The 21156-nt window shown below is 38.9% G+C and overlaps 1 protein-coding gene across 4 annotated transcripts; it reads right to left on the reverse strand.

Annotated features, from left to right (window-relative positions):
* Positions 1-909: 909 nt before the first annotated feature.
* On the reverse strand, positions 910-20277 carry LOC109976569 (polycomb group RING finger protein 5-B). 4 transcript variants are annotated; one of them, XM_065959514.1, is made up of 9 exons: positions 20005-20277; positions 15307-16135; positions 13737-13833; positions 13089-13144; positions 10585-10644; positions 9725-9903; positions 9379-9477; positions 8489-8578; positions 910-1356 (listed from the first exon to the last, which is right to left on the reverse strand). In XM_065959514.1, the coding sequence occupies exons 2-9, from the start codon at positions 15419-15421 to the stop codon at positions 1309-1311; spliced, it is 744 nt and encodes a 247-aa protein (XP_065815586.1). In that variant the 5' UTR covers positions 15422-16135; positions 20005-20277; the 3' UTR covers positions 910-1308. The 4 variants fall into 4 exon arrangements, with proteins under 4 accessions (XP_065815586.1, XP_020482272.1, XP_020482279.1 ...); XM_020626616.3 differs by having other exon boundaries at positions 9725-9906; positions 20005-20276; XM_020626623.3 differs by having other exon boundaries at positions 9725-9906; positions 20000-20276.
* Between the last annotated feature and the right edge of the window lie 879 nt (positions 20278-21156).

Genomic DNA, 21156 nt, shown 5'->3' on the forward strand with positions numbered 1-21156 from the left:
ACATACTCAGCTCTGCTGCTTATCCCAAAAATGTGGGTTCCTGACAAATGTGTCACCATTTGGAAGGGAAATAAACTGGCTTTCCAACGGTATAACATTTATTGCCAAGAAGCATTGTTAAAACAAAAAATAATCTACCAAACACAAATTCCCCTACTTTTTGTGCAATGTTCTATATAGTTATACAGAAGGCGTTTTTATTCCCGATACTGTGTGCATATTATTTATTATTGACCGCACACCACACACTGCGGACTGAGCTCATTCTCTGTGCCACTCCAAAAGAATCCAGAGGTGGGTGGCGAAGCTTCAACTGGCACTGCTTATGTCGCCTCTTGCATTAGTGCCGGGTTCACTGTTGTTGACTTCAGTTCCTGCTGTGCTGCTCAACGTATCCGCCACACTTTTCTTTCTAATATTTCCCGTTTGGAGCCACAAATGGAAATAATTGTAACCGTCATATTTGCTTCCCTTGCTTGCGGTCACAGCTTTGCTAGTCAACCATTTGATTTGTACATCTTTATTTAAAAAAATAAAGAAGTCAGAGACTCCCCAGAGTACCACAAGAGGAATCCCACATATCACCAGTGGTACTCGTACCACAGTTTGAAAATTAATGATGTAGGCTATACGCTCACAGATAGCATGCTGGTGGAGAAAAGAAGTGTGATCATTCATTTTAAGGATTTTAATCCACATTGGACAACTATCTGTGAGGTAAAATAACTCAGTCATTTGGTGTAGGGTATAAGATAATAAAGTTGTCAATTTACATATGTACCAGATCTAAAGTAACCAATGGGGACTCAAGGAAACAGCCAGCATTTTTAAGGCGATGTGTTAGGCCTGCAAGACTCATTATCAGACGAGGAGAGTCAGTGTGATCAAATGAAACTGAACAACCGTATCAACAGTAGAAAATCAACATTTAATCTACAGAGTTAAACAGGCAAAGCAAAGATATGGTCATACTTCATTTCTGATCTCAACAGGTTTTAGGCACAGGGACATACATTTAAAAATATCATATATTATAGCATATATTATTCTATGGAGCATAAAACCTCTTTACCATAACAACATAAGCACTTCATTGTTGGCTGTACAAAAATACATTTAAATCTCTCACTCATTCTGCACGGTGTGGGCACATGAATGTTGGTTTGTGTGTGTGTGTTTTACATTATTGTGTTTCTTACTTAATATGTATGTCTGCAGGAGTGTGTGTGTGTGTGTGTGTGTGTGTGTGTGTGTGTGTGTGTGTGTTTAAGTCTGTAAGTGAATGACTGTTGTTTCTCCTCTTGCGGTTCAGCCAAAGTCAATCCGTGGCCGGTACTCAAGAACCATGGGATACGTCTGAGGGAGACACATAAAAAAAAAAGAAGTGTTTGAGAAAGAGGAAATCAATCTTTTAGTCATCACACTGTAAAAGTAAACACACTTAAGGGGACAAACACACCACTGCTGCTGCTGCAACAGTGAGAGTATGCCTTTGATTAAAACTGAATCACTGAAGCTGGAAAATCCTGTGTGCAGGTTTTCAACATTTCTTTAACCCTTGTTACGTGAACAAATTACTTGCACTGAAAAAACATCATGGTCAAAAGCACATATATAACAGAAAGCTAAAAAGCTAAAATAACAACTTAACGGGGCTAATGTAAGCCTGTATATTTTGTATTTCCATATTCATTATGAACTAATTAAAATAGTTGTGCCTTATTTATTTGACTACATGTAAAAAACACCTTCTTAGTTAATTTCAGGAAATTAAATGTATTTGCTGTGCAATGATACTGTTTACGAGGCCCCCAGAATCCCTTTGTAATCCTTAAGACATGTACTATTCAGTTCACTGTCATTAAGTTGTATATAAGACCTCTAAATAGTCATCACACTGAGGTCATGACTATTTAGACAGTGGAGGAGCCAGTATTAGTATTTACAGCCAAAGCCAGGCATGTTTTTTTTTTTTTTACTTTTTAGCCTGTGTCATAAAGCTCACTCGTCCATATTTTATCTACTTGGGAGAACACAAGTTGGTTGACACTTTGCTTTCATCTGACTTCAAACTGCAGGTTCCCTGTATTCTGGTTTTAAAGAAGAATATGAAACTGTTTCCATTCAACTGTTTCCAGAGAATCCACCTCGCTCTGCTCTGAAGGCATGGAGGCCAAGAGTCTGATGCAGAAGAAATAAAACAGAAAAAGTATTGAGAGGCCTGGCTGCTGCTCGCTCTGCTGAGGAGCAATTGAAAAGTTAATTTTCCAAAAAGGCTGTTTAGTGTTTGGAAAAGCACCCATAGTCTTAAACGTGACACTTGATATAAATTGTGCGTGGGAGTGAAGTAGATAAATCCACTCTTTATGTTGGGGCCAGGGGAAAATCTTTTCGATTCCAGGTTTCTAAGTTTTGAATGAAAATATGACATTTTGATGTTTCATATTTAAAAAACAAAAGGTACAATCACCTAAGTACCATAAAACTATGTTTTAAGCCAACATGCTTCAAGGTGGAAAGTGAGAAGTGATAAACTTAAATCAACAAGTAAGTTGGAATTCTGATAAGGGTTAACAAGATCCAAGTCACTTAACTGGAACTATTTCAAGCTTTTGATGCAATCTGCCACAAATACATGTAGGGATGAAGAACTTAAAAAAAAAAAAAGAATCAACATCGTGCACAACAGCACATTGCAGAGTTGACAGCAAACATGTCAACAAATGGCATCTGCAAATTTAACCTCTGTTGTCAGACAAAAAATATCTGCAGCTATTTCAGAAAGCATCGTTTTCATGCTGTAAATATTTAGTTGCACACCAAACATCCTGTAGTGAACCTGAGGAGACAGCTATTTTCCCAGATTTTGGTTTAATCATTTGCCATGCGGGCTGCACAGTGGTGCAGATATTAGCGCTGTTGCTTCACAGCGAGAAGGTTGCTGTTTCGAATCCCCCGTCGGAAGGGAGCCTTTCTGTGTGGAGTTTGCATGTTGCCCCTGTGCATCCCTGGGGTTCCTGTGGGTACCCCTGCTTCCTCTCACAGTTCAAAGACATGCTCGTTAGGTCAATTGGTGACTCTAAATTGCCCCTAGATGTAAGTGTGAGTGTGCCTGTCTGTCTCTATGTCAGCTCTGGGACTGATTGGCTATCATTCCAAGGTGTACCCGCCTCTCGCCCACAGACAGCTGGGATCGGCTCCAGCTCCTCGCGACCCGAAAGCGATAAGTGGTACAGATGATGGAAGGATGGATCTGCCATGTGCTTTCCTCTTGCTGAGTATTTAGCTAGTACCCTCAGATTTTCAGAAGTAGACAGTGGATGGCTTGGACTAGGGGTTCCATGAACTTTCAGGCTGCTGTGTGGGCTTGTTGCCTTTAGGCCCATTCAGTTAGCCATCCATCATTGTGGGTAAATAATAGAAATGTCAACTTGTACATTTTTCCCCCCTCAGCTATTAAGCACATTTGAAATAGTCAAAAGATGTAAGCTGCCCTTTACATAAAATATTTAAAGAGAATAAAGGTGAGTGTTTTTGTGAGAGCCGCTGCAGAGTGAGGAGTGTGTCTCCTGGTGTGGAGTCTTGTCTCCTATTTCTGGCAGCTTGACGCTGCTGGTGCTGCAGAGTACAGCTGCTGTCATCTGCTCCAGCTTTCTGCATTTTGCTGCATCACGTCTAAAAATAATAATAAAAAGGACCACACTAAATCTAACCTAAACGGAAGATCACTGCATCTCAGTGTCTGCTTCTCTGACACTCTCTCGCTCAGCATGTCTGTCTCCACACACTTTAATTACACAGCACTGAGGCATCATTTTGTTCAGCTTACAAGCATTTTGTTCTGGTGTCAAATTTATGAAAGTAAGGATCATCCGATTCTCAACTCCAGTAAATTGAAACTAAATGTTAGTTTTTATTTTGGGGGCTTTTTGTGCCTTTAGCGCAGAGATAGGACATTAGATAGAGGTGGAAATAAGAGAGAGAGGTATGAGCCCAAAAAAGAAACCAATTGTCTTATCATCTCTTTGCAACTGACAAGTCTGACCTAAATTACAAACAATTCTTAAAATTATTGTATGTGTACTGAAGGTCTGATTGATCATCTCAGATAAATTCCAGAAAGTCAGGAGATTTAAACGCTGGGTGGATTGCATGGAACAGTGTCCAGCAGTTCTGTCGCTCAAGTCGATACTTTTGATCAAGAACATTATTTACATACATTACATTATTAGCGCCACTTGCAGACAGATAATTGTTTAAAGAGAAAAATAAATCGTTTCAAGGATTCGCCTGCTTTTGCTCTCTAAAAGGACTATTCTTCCATCATACACAACTGACACCTGATTGGTCATTTCAACTTGGGTTACAAAGAAACAAAAAACATAAACCAGAATATGTACAGGTTCTACATTGTTATGTAAAATGTGTAAACTGAGATTAGTAAAGTGAAAAACATTACCAGATTATTTCAGCTGAACTTGAGTTCAAACCAAACCTATACGGTTTTTTATTCAGTAAAGAATGTCCTCAAATCTTAAAGCCTTGACCTTTGCCTATACTTAGCCAAGCATTAACCTGTGCATGACCACATGGGACTCTTATCAAGCGTCCTCCTGTCTGTGCAGTACAAGGAACAAGAAGAAAAATGTTCATGAATGGAGTCCAGCTACTATTTATTTTTCTTCTAATATATTTGCTTTTGAAGGGAAACGACAGATTTGCTAGGTCCATTTTAGTCAGTCTTTGTTTTTAGTGCTGGGTGATATAATGAACTGTCAGTCAGCAATAACAGCCCTCTGAGTGTGTTGATCATCCAGTCAGAATTCAGAACAGTTCAATCTTGATATAATTTGAGTGTCATGTTTTGCTCATCAGTTTGATGGCAATCTGAAGGCAGTTTCCTGTCAGAGGGAGTAAATGAAGCCAAACTGTTGAGTAGACAGAAGGATGAGACAGATGAATGAATACTCTTTATTCCTCGTCTCTTTGTCTCCATCTCTGACTCTAAGCTTCAGATCTGTCTCTCACCCTCTTCGTCACCCCTCTCCTTACGCTGTCCTTAACCAGACACGGCTCAAACAGGATTTAAAATCCTTTCTTGGTTGTTATCCTTCCGAGTCACCGGGTAGGACATCATTCTGACTTTGACTGTAAGAAGAAGACTTACAATGGAGAAAGCTAATAAAATACATATTTTACCTTGAACAAGCAAATCTACAGAGAATTCAGGATGAACACAAAATAATTTTATATGAAACCATCACAGACTGTATGATTCATGGATGTAGACTCAGTGACACCAATCATTGGTTTCTAAAGAGGCATTATGAAGCCCAACAATGACAGTCGCCATATTGGAAATTCTGATTCTACATAACTGTCAATCAATCTGAACACATGCAAGGAGGTGGGACTGAGGTGGCCTTGAGCCTCCAGGCAAACATCTAAAAAGCACCCCCGTAATATATGTGGTGGATCTCAGGTCTTAAACTAAAAACACAAGTATAAACTGGTTGAGAGGTTAAGAAAAAGTTGTGAAAGGACTGAGACTTAAACATGTCCATTGCCTTAAGAGCTAGACATATTTAACAAGACAACAAAATAATAAGTCATCTGTAATATCTGCTGGGTGTGTTACTGAAAGGTAAAAATCACACGCCTGCTCTACAAAACACTGAAATCATGGAATAATATTAGTCCTGTAAAATCTCAGGAATTTGTGGTTAGAGATATTTTTTATTGTGCAAGAGTTTCTGTTTCGGGGGACCTGGTGGCGTCCCATATGTCCTCCAAGCGGGCGGCCTCGGTTTGAGTCCGAGGTGTGGCTGCTCTCCCAAATGTCAATCCCTGCTCTCTCTCTCCCTGATTTCTGGCTCTATCCACTGTCCTATCTCTCCAATGGAGGCACAAAAGCCCAAAAATAAATCTTAAAAAAAAAAAAAAAAAGATTTTCTGTTTCCTCTGTTCCATTTTCTGTCTTTATCTTAAAAAAACTGAGGATCAGATATTGTATGGAGCCTTCACATTTAACCCAGGGGGGGATATTGTGAGTTTAATCAAGTGACTTATCATGCGAAGTGGCACAAACATGGAGGTCCTCTATTTCTACAACTCGTGATTTTCTCTTAAAATTAAGACCATCCATATAAAAATGGACTTCCCTTTATGTACAATATGCTCACCTGGAAACAAATCCTTTTTTTTTTTTTTTAAGTTTTCCAGCTCTAAGTACTTAGCACGACTAACAGCAAAAAGTCAGAACAGCTCTATTAACTTTGCTGAGTATGCCCTGCAGTCTTTTTCTGCTGTGTATCATCAGTATGTGTCTTTTTAACAACAGTGAGTGGAGTAGTGCTGGCAGGGATTACTTACCAGAGCAGTGTACCAGTGTGTTTTTAATGTAATAAGGACTGTTTAATAATGTTTACATAATGTTGGCTACATAACTTTCCATATGGGATAAAAGCCCAGATGGAAAATGATGAAATCTGAAATTCTGACAATCTGTGCACACTTAACGGACAATCTGTATCTCATTATTACATAAGACGGATGTCAGTTCCAACCGAATGATTAAGGTCAAACAATGTTTCTCTGTTGTAGGAAAACAGGTAACAGTTGGCTTTATATGTTATACCCAAAGGCATTCTTCTTTTAGAATGGTACTGACTTTATTAAATCCGAATTTAAAGCAGCTTTACTTTGTCTTCAATTACAAATGTTTAGAAGTTGTGCATTTTTCTGGTTTACCTGCAATACGATTATATAACAGCTCGGAATAATGTACAACATTGGGGTGTTTTATTTTCACTGCATGAAGATGCAGATCCAGAACACACACACAAAAAAAATCAATATATATAAATGTTATTGTTCGAGCTAAATGATTTGAAGAAAATGACTCTGACTCATATTATCCCTTTGATTGGACATGTGAGCACAACTAGAGCACAGAAACTACTGACTTTTTTAAAATCTCATTTCATCCTGGCTTTCTCTCCCTCTACTTTCCCTGCTTTAGCTCCTCCTGACCTCTGACCTGGAATCTGTGTCCTCCTGTGGTACCAGCTGTGTACAGCCCTAAGTCACTGTCAACAAGCGGTCAGGGCCTTTTGATTAATCATCTCTGATATGCAGTGCTTTAAAGTTACTATGTGTAGATTTTCTAAACTAAAATATGTACATTCATAACTTAACCTATGCTAAGCCACAGAAAAAGGTCTTAAACACACACACGCACACACACACACACACACTCACACACTTATATGTGCACACTAACCCTAACCTTAAACAAGAACAACTCCTGCTGTTGTATGTCCATTTATGTAAACGCTCTTGTATTTCTATCCACATGAGATTGAAATTTAAACCTTGTAATTGAAGAAATGTTGGAAAGTCAGGACCTTTCATCAAAGATTTGTTTCTTTAGCATGAGCGCGTGAGTTATGTCTTTGTTTCAGCGCTGAGTTTAGAATTACATCAAGCTGGTGAAAAGGTGTGTTCAGCAAATAAGCAAAGTTTCTTTTACATAACAAAGTCAACAGAAAGGCACAAACAAACGCAGCCTGAGTTTTGCTTGACACTTTGTCTGACACTGTGTTTGCAAAATTAGTCTTGAAATGATCTTGACATCCTAAGAAGCACTAGAAATGAGCAATATTAACTCAAAGTGATTTGCATGCTGTCTAGGGGAGAAACATGACACATCCCAAAATCTTAATGTCTCAATCATTATCATGAAGTCGTTTTTTGACATCCTTCAATCCTGTTTATTTCTATTACATCAAAATATTATCTGTTTTTTTTTTTGTTTTGTTTTTTACTGCTGCAATAAACCAGATCACAGCCATTGTGGTAAATACAGAGAAACTGCCAATCATAAGTGACTGGTGCTCTGCAGCATCATACTATGCACTGGTCAGATTCAAGAAGCTGGAGATGTCAGTAAAGATAATCCTGATGCAGTTCGTGGAGAAAGCAGTGACATTAACCCGAGCAACATGGCCATAACAGAGTTGCAATTTGTGTGCAAAAGTTGCACACAAATTGTGCACGATATATAAAAAGGAATGCAATGTGAAACTCTGTGCGAACTGTGCAAATTGCAGCCTTTTATACTAACAGAATAATGACAACAATAAGAAAAGTCACATCCTGCCTTCACTGAATCTGAGTAAAATAAATAAAAAACGTTCTTTATATAGAAACTATTAAGCACAGAATGAAGAAGTGATTCAACCGTCACAAGTTATTTCCAGCATAGTATTTGTTCTTCTGAGAGAATTCTGCTTACTCTCATTATGACTAACTTTACTCAGCTACAGCCCTAATCTTATCTTGAGCCAACTTTAAACTTAAATTTGAACAAAGTAAATATGCACTCGCAAACAAATGCTTTCCTGCACTGATGCATCTACACAATGGCATGCTACAAACACACTCACATACACACACATAAACAGGAAGTGGGGGGTGACAGCCTTACATTCTCTCCATGTAGCCTCCATCGGGTCATGTAGATGAACTCCAGAGTGTGATCTCTGCCCATGATCTCTCCGTTACACAGCACATCCAGCTGCACAAAGGAGCAAAGAAGAAAGGGAGGCAACGAAACAATTCAATTTGTGAAAAGCGTCGATACAAGAAAGCCCTTTCAAACATGGCACCGAACTACAGAAAACAAATGAGGGAAACCGAATAAAAAGAATGCTAGTCCTGATGCACAGGCTGAAAGGAAAGGGGAAGTTCACAGTGGTAATGTGTGGGAGGCTGCACTGCATGTGAGAGTGCGTGAAAGACTGCGTGAGTGTGTGATACAGCCTAGATTAAACTCAGTCTTTTGCAAATATGGAAGCCAACAGATTGTTGGTTGTTTGGTAAAGTAAAGCTGAATGGAATATTAATGAAGTCTGGCTTTATGATCAATGGCTGATTTTAGAGTCCCAGTTACTCTCATAAGAGTTTGACTTTTGAGACCATTACTCATTTGCTTAGAACTCAAGAGAATAAAATCGGGTTTATTGCCAAGTAGGTTTATACATGAAAGGAATTTAGCTTGTTGCTTTAGTGCAACATAATGAACACAAGTCAAATAAAAAAGCAAAAGCTATCTTACAACAATACTCAAACTGTCAATTAACTTAAATATATGAGTATAAATAATATAAGAAAACAATATAAATACAATTCAAAACAAAAGATGTCCAAAAAGAAAACCGTTGCAGCCTCACTCTACTACATACCTTTAAATAATAGAGACACAAAAGCCTCCTAAAAGGTTTTTCATGACTTTGTCTGAGACTGGACAAGTACAAATAAAACACTCAACACATATTTTTCCTATAAAGACATTTTTTGAATGAATGTGATTCTTACCTCGTAAGAGCTGGGCAGCTTTAGTTTAAGACTGAGGAACTTCTTAATTGTTCCCACGGTGACTCTGCTGGAGCAGCGTATGAACCTCTTCATTAAATCCTAATGGGACGAGGGACAAATGATATTACATCCTGGCAGCTAATGAAATGAAAGTGGGATTTTCTACGATAGGACCCCAAAAAACGTTACAAAAAACTCAACATGGATTGTCCCAAAAGCTTGGAATCATTTACTAACCAAGCAGCAAACTTTAGTGGATAACGAACCATAGGGCTTCCATGTTCAAAGATATCATTTAAGAAGTTCTGAACTTAAAAGTTGCACATGAATTCTTATACAAACACACCGAGACAGTGCTCTCGCCCGACTGTCCTGTGTTGCGTAGGCAGTCCAGGCAGATTGCTATCTGAGGGTCACTCCTGTGGTAGTCGTCATCGCCACCATCCTCTTCACCACCGCCGCAATCACCATCGCCGTCATCCCCTCCAACATCGGGCAGTCCGAGTCTTTGACACGTCAAGTTTTCTGCTGTACCAACACACACAACACACAACACTGAGTGATGTCAGTCACTGGACGTTAACAGCTAGCATGGACATTACAGGTGATCTCTAAGTAAACTTTAGGTAGCCACTACAGTCTATCTTTATATTACATAACAGACTAAACAAGTGGTTAGTAATAAGGATAAAAAACATCAGGACAACTGAGTTGTGATAAATGATCACAATGAATTATTTTCTTAATTAGAGAGCAGAACATCCTCTGTTTTCAGCTTTAAGGCTAGGTAAGGGGGATGTGTGATATGTTAGCAGGAAATCCCCTGTCTCAGATTTAAATGAGCTGACTCAAATGTGCTGATTATTCAAAGACAGATGAATCACGACATTGAAGGACAACAATCTGCCTCCTCAAAGAATGAGGAGGAAATAACCATGTTGTAACTAAACTGTTCTGACAAAGAAAGCTCAATTTTACATTGAAAACAGTAACCACATGACCGCTCCGTTTCCTTGCAATGGTTTCTAGATTAGACGTGATGTAATGGATTACAAAGTGTATCATGAATCAGTTTTGCACATCGTTGATCTAAACACACAGAGTCTGAATTAAGAACAATACTTGAATATACTTGAAAAATCTAAACCCTTTAAAGTACAGGTATTATTTTTGCTGTGTCATAGTAACCATCCTGAAGCAGCTTGCCTTGGCCATTCTCTTTGGGCGGGTTCTTCTTCCAGAATTCCAGTTCCTGCTGTTCCTCCTCTGGTTCACAAAAATAACAGATACAAAGAAGACAGCGTTAACAAGCATGACTGGAAACCAAATCAGACACTCAGACCGAACCCTGAATTATAATCAAGAAAAGGTTACGCTCTTATCTCTTAATGCTTTTGAAACCATTTCAAAGAAGTCAAAGAAAGCTGTCAACTATGAAGATGAAACCTGAGTTTACCAATTGTCTAAAGTAATTCTCAGATGTTAAAATGGTCTTGCTAAAACTCCTTAAGTGACCAAAGAATAGATTATCGATGTGTATGAGCCACATGCGCTCATTTAATCAAAGATAGATAACATCTATTCCCCACAAGACTCAGTTTGAACTATTGTGTAACCTTGATTATAAATATTTGTGTTTTAGGTCTTTATTAAAATACTTCTGCATTTGAGGCATTTGATTTATTGTAAAACTTGTGATTAGCTCATGTTATTATATTCAAATACACAGTCAGTCATAATGTGGTCACATAAATGTCTATGGCTGGTTTTTAAACTGCCTACAGCATACTACTGAACGTAGAATGTACTTTGCATACTACATTTGACAGTAGTATGTAGTAGGACTGACAGTCAGTGATTATTTTGCAGTACACCAGGTTTCTGTCACCACTACGGTGTAGCATTCACTTACAGTCTAAAAAAAGCTGACGAGTAATTCATTTTGATTTTCATGATTTTGAGTCTAAATGATACCTGGTGGTATCTTTGTGTGGTTTGGTCTGATTGTGATTATTTCCCCTGAAATGATGAGCCGTTGCTGTCTGTCACCTTGATCTCTGACCTTGTGCTTTGCATTGTGGGAAACAGTACGCAAGAGAGACTGGTCTGGTGCATACTGTGATTTTTTCCCAAATCAGTACCGACATTTTTTTTTTTTTGCATACTGCGGATTTCGCATTTGTTCGCATACTGTATTTTGGTTAAATCCGTATGTACTACTAGTACAGTAGGCGGTTTAGAAATCAGCCTGCGACTTTATGTCCGCACAGTTAGAGGATATTTAAGCCCCATATGATCAATGAAAAAATAAAACTGTAATGATTGCAACTGAGGTTAAGTTTGCAGTGGGCTGGCTTACTATAAGTGTACGGTGCAACAAAATCCTCTATATGGATGAGTCTGGTGAGGACAAAAAAAAAACAATACAATAGATTTCATGTGATTCAGATTTGTTTTTTAAAAGCAAAAAAAGAGAAAATGTGTTTGTTTTTGAGTGCTCTGTAAGTTTAGGTGACGTTATGGACACATAGAATTATGGTCCCACAGCTTTTGTTGGACATGTTGACTTACCTTCTTGCAGCCTGGGCTGCAGAGAGAAGGTTGTTTGTCTTCATCTTGTTTTAAAACTCTCCAGCTTCAAGCTCTCTGACATAATGTGGCACTGACAAACGGATTATTTACTGATCTCAGCAAGAACTCCCTTATGTCATATAGGGAGAGCAGAAGTAAAAAAAAGTCGCTGGATTTAGCTTTTCTCAGTGTTTTTTTAACTGAGTGCTCATAACAAAAGAAACACTTATTTGGAAATAGTAAACAGTAAGTTTACTGCATTGTATGGACGTTACCAGATTCTAAAAAATTGACAAATATTATTACCATAAGACGCTGCCTAAGAAAAGAATATGTTTAGACTTTTGGGGTTAAATATTTATCGATAAATGGGCACTGAGTCTGTAAACTTCCTTATTATAATAATAAAGTTATAATAAAGTTGTAATAAAGCCCTGTTGCCTAACAATTTAACACCAATCTTACTCAATAATGGCATGGTTTTGTTAAGTATCAACTACTAATCAAGTGACATTAAAGTGTACAAATGGCAGTGTAGTTGTTGATGTTAGCTTGATTCACTTCAGTTTCTATTCTCCTGCACTGATTTCTCCCTGATTTCTTTGAAGCAGAATCAACATGTTCAATTATGCCAAAATACCACACAAGGGCTAACTAGTGCCGATAGTGCAGACACAACACAAAGACTTGGGGAACAGGTGCTCACCGACTACCTGTTAGCCAATATCTGGTCATCACTCTGATGTGTGGTTAGACTACTGTTGTGTCTCTGATAGTATATAAAAAAGAGAAAAAAGAGTGAATTCTGGGCCTGCTCTTGATATTACAAAATGTTGAGTGTCTTTAGATAACATTTGTTATGAAATTATGCTACACAAATATTGAATACTTATTGACTGATTAGCTGATTTATTTTCCGATGTGTACACAGCAAAGGAAAAAGCTGTATGTAATCATGTGTGGGGTCACCACATTGTTGCTCCAATGCATGCTGGAGGCATATTATGTGTGCAGTGATAACCCCTTTACATGTCTTGTAATAAATTATATGTTTAGAGTTGTTTTCATGAAAAGTTACATCATTAATCACAGACTGAAAACTGACGAGACAGATTGATGAACTCCTCTGGCAAACTCACTTTCTCTCAGTCCGGGTACCAGCTTGAAAATGATCTCCTCCAGGGTGTTGTCCAATCTGAGAATACACAGAGAGAAGAGTGTGACAAGGAGATAGAGCGAACGATGATGGAGAGGTGAGGAGAAGGTTTTATTGGTTACGAGGAGGGAGGTTAAAGAGGAGAAGGTGACAGGTGTTAAGATAAGAGCAGCAATACAAAGTTTGCATCAGGGAGAATATCATAAAATAAAAGGCTGAGTGTTTAGGAAATTAGGGAACAAAGTATGATTGGTAGGTAGTGAGCAGTGGAACAGATAAAGTGTGAAAGACAGAACAGATGACAATCCCCTAAAAGAACAAACAATACAATGCTGTAGAAGATGAAGGATATTAAAACAGACATAAGTTTAAAAAAAAGTATTAGATGAAAGCAAGAGAACAATAACAGGTGGATCAAGAGGAATGTGAAACAATGGTGGGAAAGGAATCTAAATTTCAAAGCATAAAATATGTTTATTTTGAAAACTAGAAACATGTTTTTGGAGGAAGAGGCCGACACAAAGCTATGGAGAAGGAAGATAAAGAAAGATTAAAAGTACCAACTACAAATACAAGAAAGAAAGAAAGAAAGAAAGAAAAAAGCTCTGTATAATAAAAGTGAGTATCTTGCCTGAGCATCTCCAGTGGGTTGGTCTCATGGACCTGAATGCCACATTTAGGACAGTCATTGCTGTCCTCAAAGTGCTGCACAATGCAGCTCTTACAGACTGCAGAAGAAACAACGTCAACATCATTTAACAGGATTAAAGTACTTTCACTAATGGAAAATATTCATCAGACAGTTTGACGTCATCTAGTTTATGTGCACACATGACATGAGCAATCAACAACAGTCAGCTAGTAAGCTTGCTAGTTTGCAAGTAATCGGATTGCTTGCTAGATCAGAAGCTAATTACTTCAAGGTCCAATATTATGCTTTTTCTGGTTTTATATGCTCTTTAGTGTGTTTTCCAAGTGTCCTGTGCATGTTTAGGCACATCTATGTGCAAAATTCAAAGTCCGCGGAAACGCGGCTTCTCCTACCTCCTCCTGTTAGCTGTAGCATTAGCCGCATGTAACGCTCGGTTCTAGCCCGCCTCGATAAAAATTTTCAGTGCGGCGTCATTGTCAGTGTGAGATCACTGATCTAAGCCCATTGGCTCGTTGTGGCAAGCCCAGCAGCTCATGTTGAAATTTCCGAGAAGCGTGCTGAGCAACTGACCAATAACGACAGAGCAGATCGGCAGACCAATCAGAGCAGACTTGGCCCACGTGGGGTCTAACATTGTGGGCTCAACAGAGTGTAGCTGATGGACTCAGAGCGTAGAGGGAGCAAGGAGGAGCAGTACATAAAAAACAGACACTTTTTTCAGACTTTAGCTATTGTGAACGTACAAAAGTAGGTACATAGATTAAATATACGAACCCCAAAAAGGGCATAATATGGGCTCTTTAATACGCTGCAGGGTAGCTGGTAAGGTTACAAACTATAAAGTGTCTTATTTCACATGCTAATGTGTAATTGTGCTTCATAGAATAGAAGGACACAGAATGTTAGCAGCATGGTAAAATGGGAAAACGTCTCTGTATTCCAACTCAGCAGAGTTTAAGATTTTCAAATGGCTACACCCATTTTAGCCTTTTGGTAGCACCCTAAGAAAAAGCCTAAATTAGAAGTTTTGCAATACATATTTGTGTCAGTGATCAACATGTTTCTTTTAGTTTTTTTTTTTGTTACTAATTGGCAGCTCATGAAGATAAAATTATGAACTATATAATTGTATTGCAGCACTAGCTTGAAACCCATCTAGCTAAGTGACAGGACTGGATAAGGGTAGGGTCACCCACACAGGTGTTAGTGATTGAGACCATAATTAGAACTGTTGTCACGACGATGTGGACGTGGTCAAGGTGTTTTTGACTGACAGCTCCACTACCCTGTTAATTTTGACAAATCCATTTTGGAAGGATGACCTGGTGACCTGTTACCATTTTTAAGTATCTACATCACACATTTTCACCACAGTCCCACCTTTTCACAACCTGTTCTGGTGTAATCATCCAGAATAATTCAACAACATTCAACACCTGCGTGGGTGTACAGCGGCTTTAATGAATTCTGTCATTAACTAGTTCTTGAAATGAGTGTAGTGCATTGTCAATTGAAGTAACAAACACATGTTTTTGTGTGTTTTACTCACAGGTGTGCAGGCACTCGGTGACCGTGGTCGGTTTAATCAGGTATCCTCTACACAGGTAACAGGTGATGAAATGGTTAAAGTCTTGCACCAAGTGCCTCCTTCCTGTAGCAGCCATGTTTGGAGTTTATTTATGTAATGTTGCAGCAAGATACTGACCCGGGGTCAGGGTTTCAGTTTGAACCTGAAGTGAAAAGTCACCTTCTTGTTTTAGAAGAGTCAGACATCCATTCACAACAATGGGCAATGGATTGGATTACAGTAACAGGCTTTAATGTCCTGATACAGTTTAAACAGGATTGTTTCTTGAGTTGAATTGGGTGTGTAGGGTTGACTACACCAACTTTGGCTGATTTAAGTCCAGGACAGCGAATGTGTTCACTATCCACAGTGTATGAGATTAGACATCCTATTGTGTAAAATCCTTCTCCATTTTTTTATTGAAGTTCAATTTTGTAGTCAGTTTTTCTTCAGGAGCATCTCCCAATCAAATGTAATTCTGTGATTGATGAACCATGTTACTCCCAGCGACATAAAAAAAGGGACACCAGGTTTGTCCAGTCTGTGCAGTCCTCTTTCAGAAATACAGGTTTAATACATTCCAAAAACTCCAGGAGAATAAGATGTCTTGCTTTCCTCCTTGACTCAGCCACAGTGCCATTTTTAACTCATGAGGGAGGGGTTGGAGGTCAGCTGACAACGCGGAGGCCAAAGACTTCTGCTTGGTCGCCCTCTTACCCATCTGCCCATACATCATTTTGGAGCTGCTACTGTTGGTGTCTTCATTCCCATGGCAGCACTCCGCAAGTGTGGGCTGTTTGATGGAGGTACCCTAAGACATAAAACACAAATGGTTTGAGTGGGACTGTGCTAAATTCAGAGAAAACATTGCAAAGATTTAATAATAACAAACACTTTCATACAAACACAAAACCATAAAAGATCAACTAAAACATAATATTTAAATGATGGAATAATTACAAAGTTAAAAATGTAATATTAAATCAGAAGAGGATATACTTTATTAATCCTTCGATGGGAAATTCAATTTTGCACTCCGTTGTAACATGCTTCACACTCAGGCTCAAATACACACACACATGCCAAAACAGGATCCTATTGACATGCACTGATGGAGAGATGTCAGAGTGAGGGGGCTGCCCACAGTGAGCGCTCCTGCCTTGCTGAAGGGTGCCTCGGTAGTGTTCAGAAAGTGAACTGGAACCTCTCCAACTACCAGACAAATTTCCAGATTTGGTCTACACTGAAACTTGAACTGGGCGACCCTCCGCTTCCCAAACCAGGTGCCTATAGACTGAGCTACTGTCGCACCTTCAGAGATCAGATATTGATACTGAAGTGCCAATTCACTGCAGAGCACAATATCATCAAGCAGAGGCTCAACGTGAGGATCACATGCTGTTGACTTGCAAAGAGTCGCTTTAAAGGTCAGTGTTAGTAAAACTTGGATGAAACCCAGATGCTTTTAATCTCACCTTGCAGACTTAATGAACTATGATGATCAGTTTTTTTGATCAATGGATTTAGTAATCCTTCACTGCCTTTGAGACCATGGTCCCTATACAGTTTTGCCCTTTACCTATCCAACAAAAAGCTGAGTATCCACAACCTGTCACTGTGAGGTGGGGCATTGTTCCACTCAGCAGATGGACGGTGAAGTTCATTCAGTATGGGCAATTAAAAGTTTCTGAGTCGCCGAATAGTAGAAAACTCTCCTTCTTAACAACAATCTAACAGGATTTAGTCCAACAACTCCAACAAGTTTAACTTTTTAAATGTAAGAGCAACTCCATTGCAACATGTACTGTCATTCATTACAGTCAATCAAGTACTCAACTCCTCAGAGGTCTTATTAGTACTTCATGTTTGACAATAATGTTGAGTCAAAAAACATGCAAATAAAAAACCTCTAACCACTAACTCTAACTTGTTTATTGTTGAGCATTTTGATACTGGGTACTATTAGAATGAATTTACTATGGTCTAATAAGTTCCCCCCAAAATATTAGAGTACACTATCGTCCAGTATACGAAGCAGGCTTTGGACAGAAGAAGAGACTAGACAAACATTTAACAGAAAAAATATGAGAAAAAAGTTTATTTTTAACATCTGCTGGGTTATTGTCAACATTTTAACTTTATTCCCAAAGTGACAATTAAAAAGATATAACATAAATAAATATTCCCCCTCAGACTTCTGTTTTATTTTATATCCTTCTCTGTCCTTTACATCTTTTTTGTTTAAACTGTTTTATTGTAAATCATTTGTATCACTCTCTAATTAATACATCTTAAAAGACACTTGATATGATCACACATGTGTCATGATATAACATGATGTACATTTATGCAGCAGGATTGTTGCAGGTCTGACCTACATTTATTTTTTCCCAGGATTACGTTACTATAGAAAGCACCTAAACTCTCCAACTTGCCCCAATTCCAACCCCTATTTAAGTGGATCTGAATTCATTTTGATTTCCCTGCTTCAAATATAGATATTAGGATTAATAATACACTTTAAAAAAATAGTGACTGGAAACCCTGTATTTGCAATGCTGCTGTTACAGTAAATGAAGTAAGCAGTATAGTAAATGTTTCTGGATGTGGGATTAGTCACCGTGCTCAGGTCTGACTCATTCCCTTTGTGAGTAGTTTGTTCATTACTTGATAACAGGCTACCTTTAAATATTTGTCATCATGCAAATGACTATAATAATGATTACAGAATAAACAGGGTTCTTTGCTAGCAGGTTGTGTGCACTTGCGTCATCCTATATCTCATACGTGTTTGAATATGTAATTCACATCAAAGTACAAATGGGGATTTTTGTTTAGGTCTGTTTACCTGCCACAACTTCCAAATCAGGGATCATAATTTACTCATACAATGAATGGTGGCAATATAGTTGACTTTTTTCAGAGTAACTAAGTAAGGCAGAATTGTCTCTGTGTAAATTCAACATTCTGTATCAAAGACATTATGTATGTACCGGTATTACTGTTGGAATATCATGGAAATAAAACAGTGATTTGATCCATGTGATGTTGTAGCCTACTAAAATAGTGGACTAAAATGATTGTTGACATAAAATAAAACTAGATAAAGTAATATTTCATATGTTTTCTTTAAGTCCTTGTGCTTAAAATAAGCCAAGAAATGGTGACAGTAAATGATAGTGTGTCCGGTTTAAAATTATATTGTATATTGTAATATATAGCAGGCATAGGTTTACAGAAATGTTGACAGATTTACTTTTAATAGGGATTAATGGCTAAGGGAGAATTATTTTGCTTAACTATTTAATCATCATAAAAATGTGTACTAACTTGTTCCTGGACCTGCAGTTCTACTTTCCAGATGACAAACAGAAAACTGAACGATTTGGGCAAAAAAAACAACAACCTCATAACAAGTCAAAAGGGCAACAAGCTTTTAAATTTGTCCACATGGTTACTACGAAAGTTTTAACTTTTGTATAAAGTTTTTCCCCTTTTTTTCCCCCCAGCCAGTCTTATAGGGGGCTCACATTGCCCCCCATTATGTCTCAGGGACATTCAGATTGAAGGCAAAACATCACAGGGATGTAAATATTGCACCTTCAACCAGCAGTCTGAATAGGGCTACTGTCCCTGGCCAAGGGCAAATACAAAATGAAAAATGTCTCTTTTGAGACTTATGTTAATGTGGATTTTGAGTCATTATTTACTGTGAAGGCGTATTGGCTCATACAGTACCTGAGAGTTGTAATTTAACCCATTTGCTACAAAAATAAAAACGGAAGGCTATATAGGAGGAAAAGCCTGTACTACTTTTCATCTGGGGAGCAGTTTATTCCGTCCATCATTTATGAAATTACGTCATATCAAACGCATATTAAAATGCTGTGTGCACGTCAGGTGTGTAAACAGTGGTGAACACATGCAGAGCTAGATTCAGGCAGCTTTACTCGCTATAGAAACTGCCTACAGACAGAGGAAACGGTGTTTACTTCACTCCAGACTCCTGTTTCTTCCAGCGTGGGTCGCTTTTTGCTAGAAAAATCGCAAGTGCGCAGTTCAGAAAATCCCCCCCCCCCCAGTGTCCATCAATGAGACAAAGTCTCTCGCGCGCACACATACACATGAGCCTGCTATTTATTCAAACGGAGCGGATCCGCTTATCTCATCGTTAAGGCGCGTCATGGTCTACGTCACCTGTGTCAAAACAACATCAATGGACGACACACGCACACTATATTGATACACGCTTACATGTAACAGCCTACATGTTCAAGAGATCATGTATCGCCAGCATAAGCGCGTGTCGCAGCTGCTTACATAGGCGACCCATCAATACACACACAGAAAGAGACGCGCACGCAGCACGTATCGACCATAAAAGTTACAGAGCTTCATGTTAAGACACTTTAACGACATGAACAGGAAGCTTGCTGCACGCAGGCTATACATTGCGTGAACATACCGTAATCCCGCGTGTGAGTGTGCACGGCGACGCACTTTGCGTTTCAGGAGAGAGCGAGAGTGTGTGGGGGGGGGAGAGGGAGGGGGACAGAGAGAAAGAGGAGGTCCAGCCAGCAGCGTCAAAGTTTGGCTGTAACGTAACGCGACCGACGTCGACTGATGAATTCGCTATTCGCGAAGAAATTGTCAGAAATAATAACACATAGCCTACCTTACCTCCGACACACTTTCCTTCTGTCCCCGGACTTAAAGGTGCCGCGACTGGGCAGGAATGTCCACCATGACACCGCTGGGTCCTCCCGTGCAGTCAGGTCCGTGTACTGGGAGAGGAGAGAACACGGAACTGGTCGGCGAGGATCTGCCCCAGTCCGTCCAACAGCTAGGCAGGCAGGCAGGCAGGCAGGCAGGCAGGCAGCAGATAGCAGCGGTGGGCGGGGAGCCACCAGGCAGGCAAGCAAGCAGTCAGGCAGGGCTCGGAAACTGAAAGCGGTTGTGTAACTCAGTGACTATTGGCCTACAACACACACGCGCGTGCGAGGGCGCGCGCACACACACACACGCTCTCAAACACATAGGATATACAGATACACTGTCATGGATAAGATGCTTGCTATATCAGCTATGTGTAAAGATGAACAGAGATGGATTGCAGGTAGGTTACACAGAAAGAAAAACATTAATAAAACGGGCCTGCATAAAATCTTTTATTTCGATCAAGTAGGACATTGGCTAAAACAGCCTGTGGTGACAAATGTCGCCCAATGGGACAATAAAGTATATTGTATCATATTGTATTAGTGTCATACAATCCACAATGCCTAACCTAGAAACAATTTAAGCCAAATACACAAATCGTTTTTTTTTTCTCATTTGATTACTAGTCTATTTATTTAAAAAAAAAAAGTTTCTTCAAATTGCACTAGTCACACAAATTGGACATGAGAATTGAACTAACTAATTAATCATGTTTCCAAAAATGTAGTTCAACTTTGTTATCTTACAGTAATTTATTTGCTTTCTGTTCTCAAGTTAATTTACAACAACAAAACAACATTTGACTATATAATCTTAAAATAGGCTATCCATGTCTTGCAGCCTCAATTATCTAGAAATTTGCTCTTATGAAGCCATATATTGTGGCTCACTTGGATGAGAGTACGCAGTGACAAAGTGACTGATGAAAAGTCGAGATTTACCAATAATGGGGACTTTAATCTCAAACTACTTGGTATAAAATTATCAGGCAAAGAGCTTTGGGTGAGAACCACACATTTGTTGAGCCTGATGTCAATGTGGAGGACCAGCAAGACACCAAAGTGGATTGTGTAAATCTATTCAGGGTTGGTCTGAGAGTTTAATATCCCCACA

This window comes from Labrus bergylta, chromosome 10, assembly GCF_963930695.1.
Source record: "Labrus bergylta chromosome 10, fLabBer1.1, whole genome shotgun sequence".
NCBI classification, from domain to species: domain Eukaryota; kingdom Metazoa; phylum Chordata; class Actinopteri; order Labriformes; family Labridae; genus Labrus; species Labrus bergylta.

Coding starts and splice junctions, on each gene's coding strand:
- LOC109976569 (XM_020626616.3), bottom strand. CDS start 15,421: ATGGCTGCTACAGGAAGGAGGCACTTGGTGCAAGACTTTAACCATTTC. Junction 13,834..15,306: donor CACCGAGTGCCTGCACACCT/GTGAGTAAAACA, acceptor TTTCTTCTGCAG/TCTGTAAGAGCTGCATTGTG. Junction 13,145..13,736: donor AACCCACTGGAGATGCTCAG/GCAAGATACTCA, acceptor GTGTATTCTCAG/ATTGGACAACACCCTGGAGG.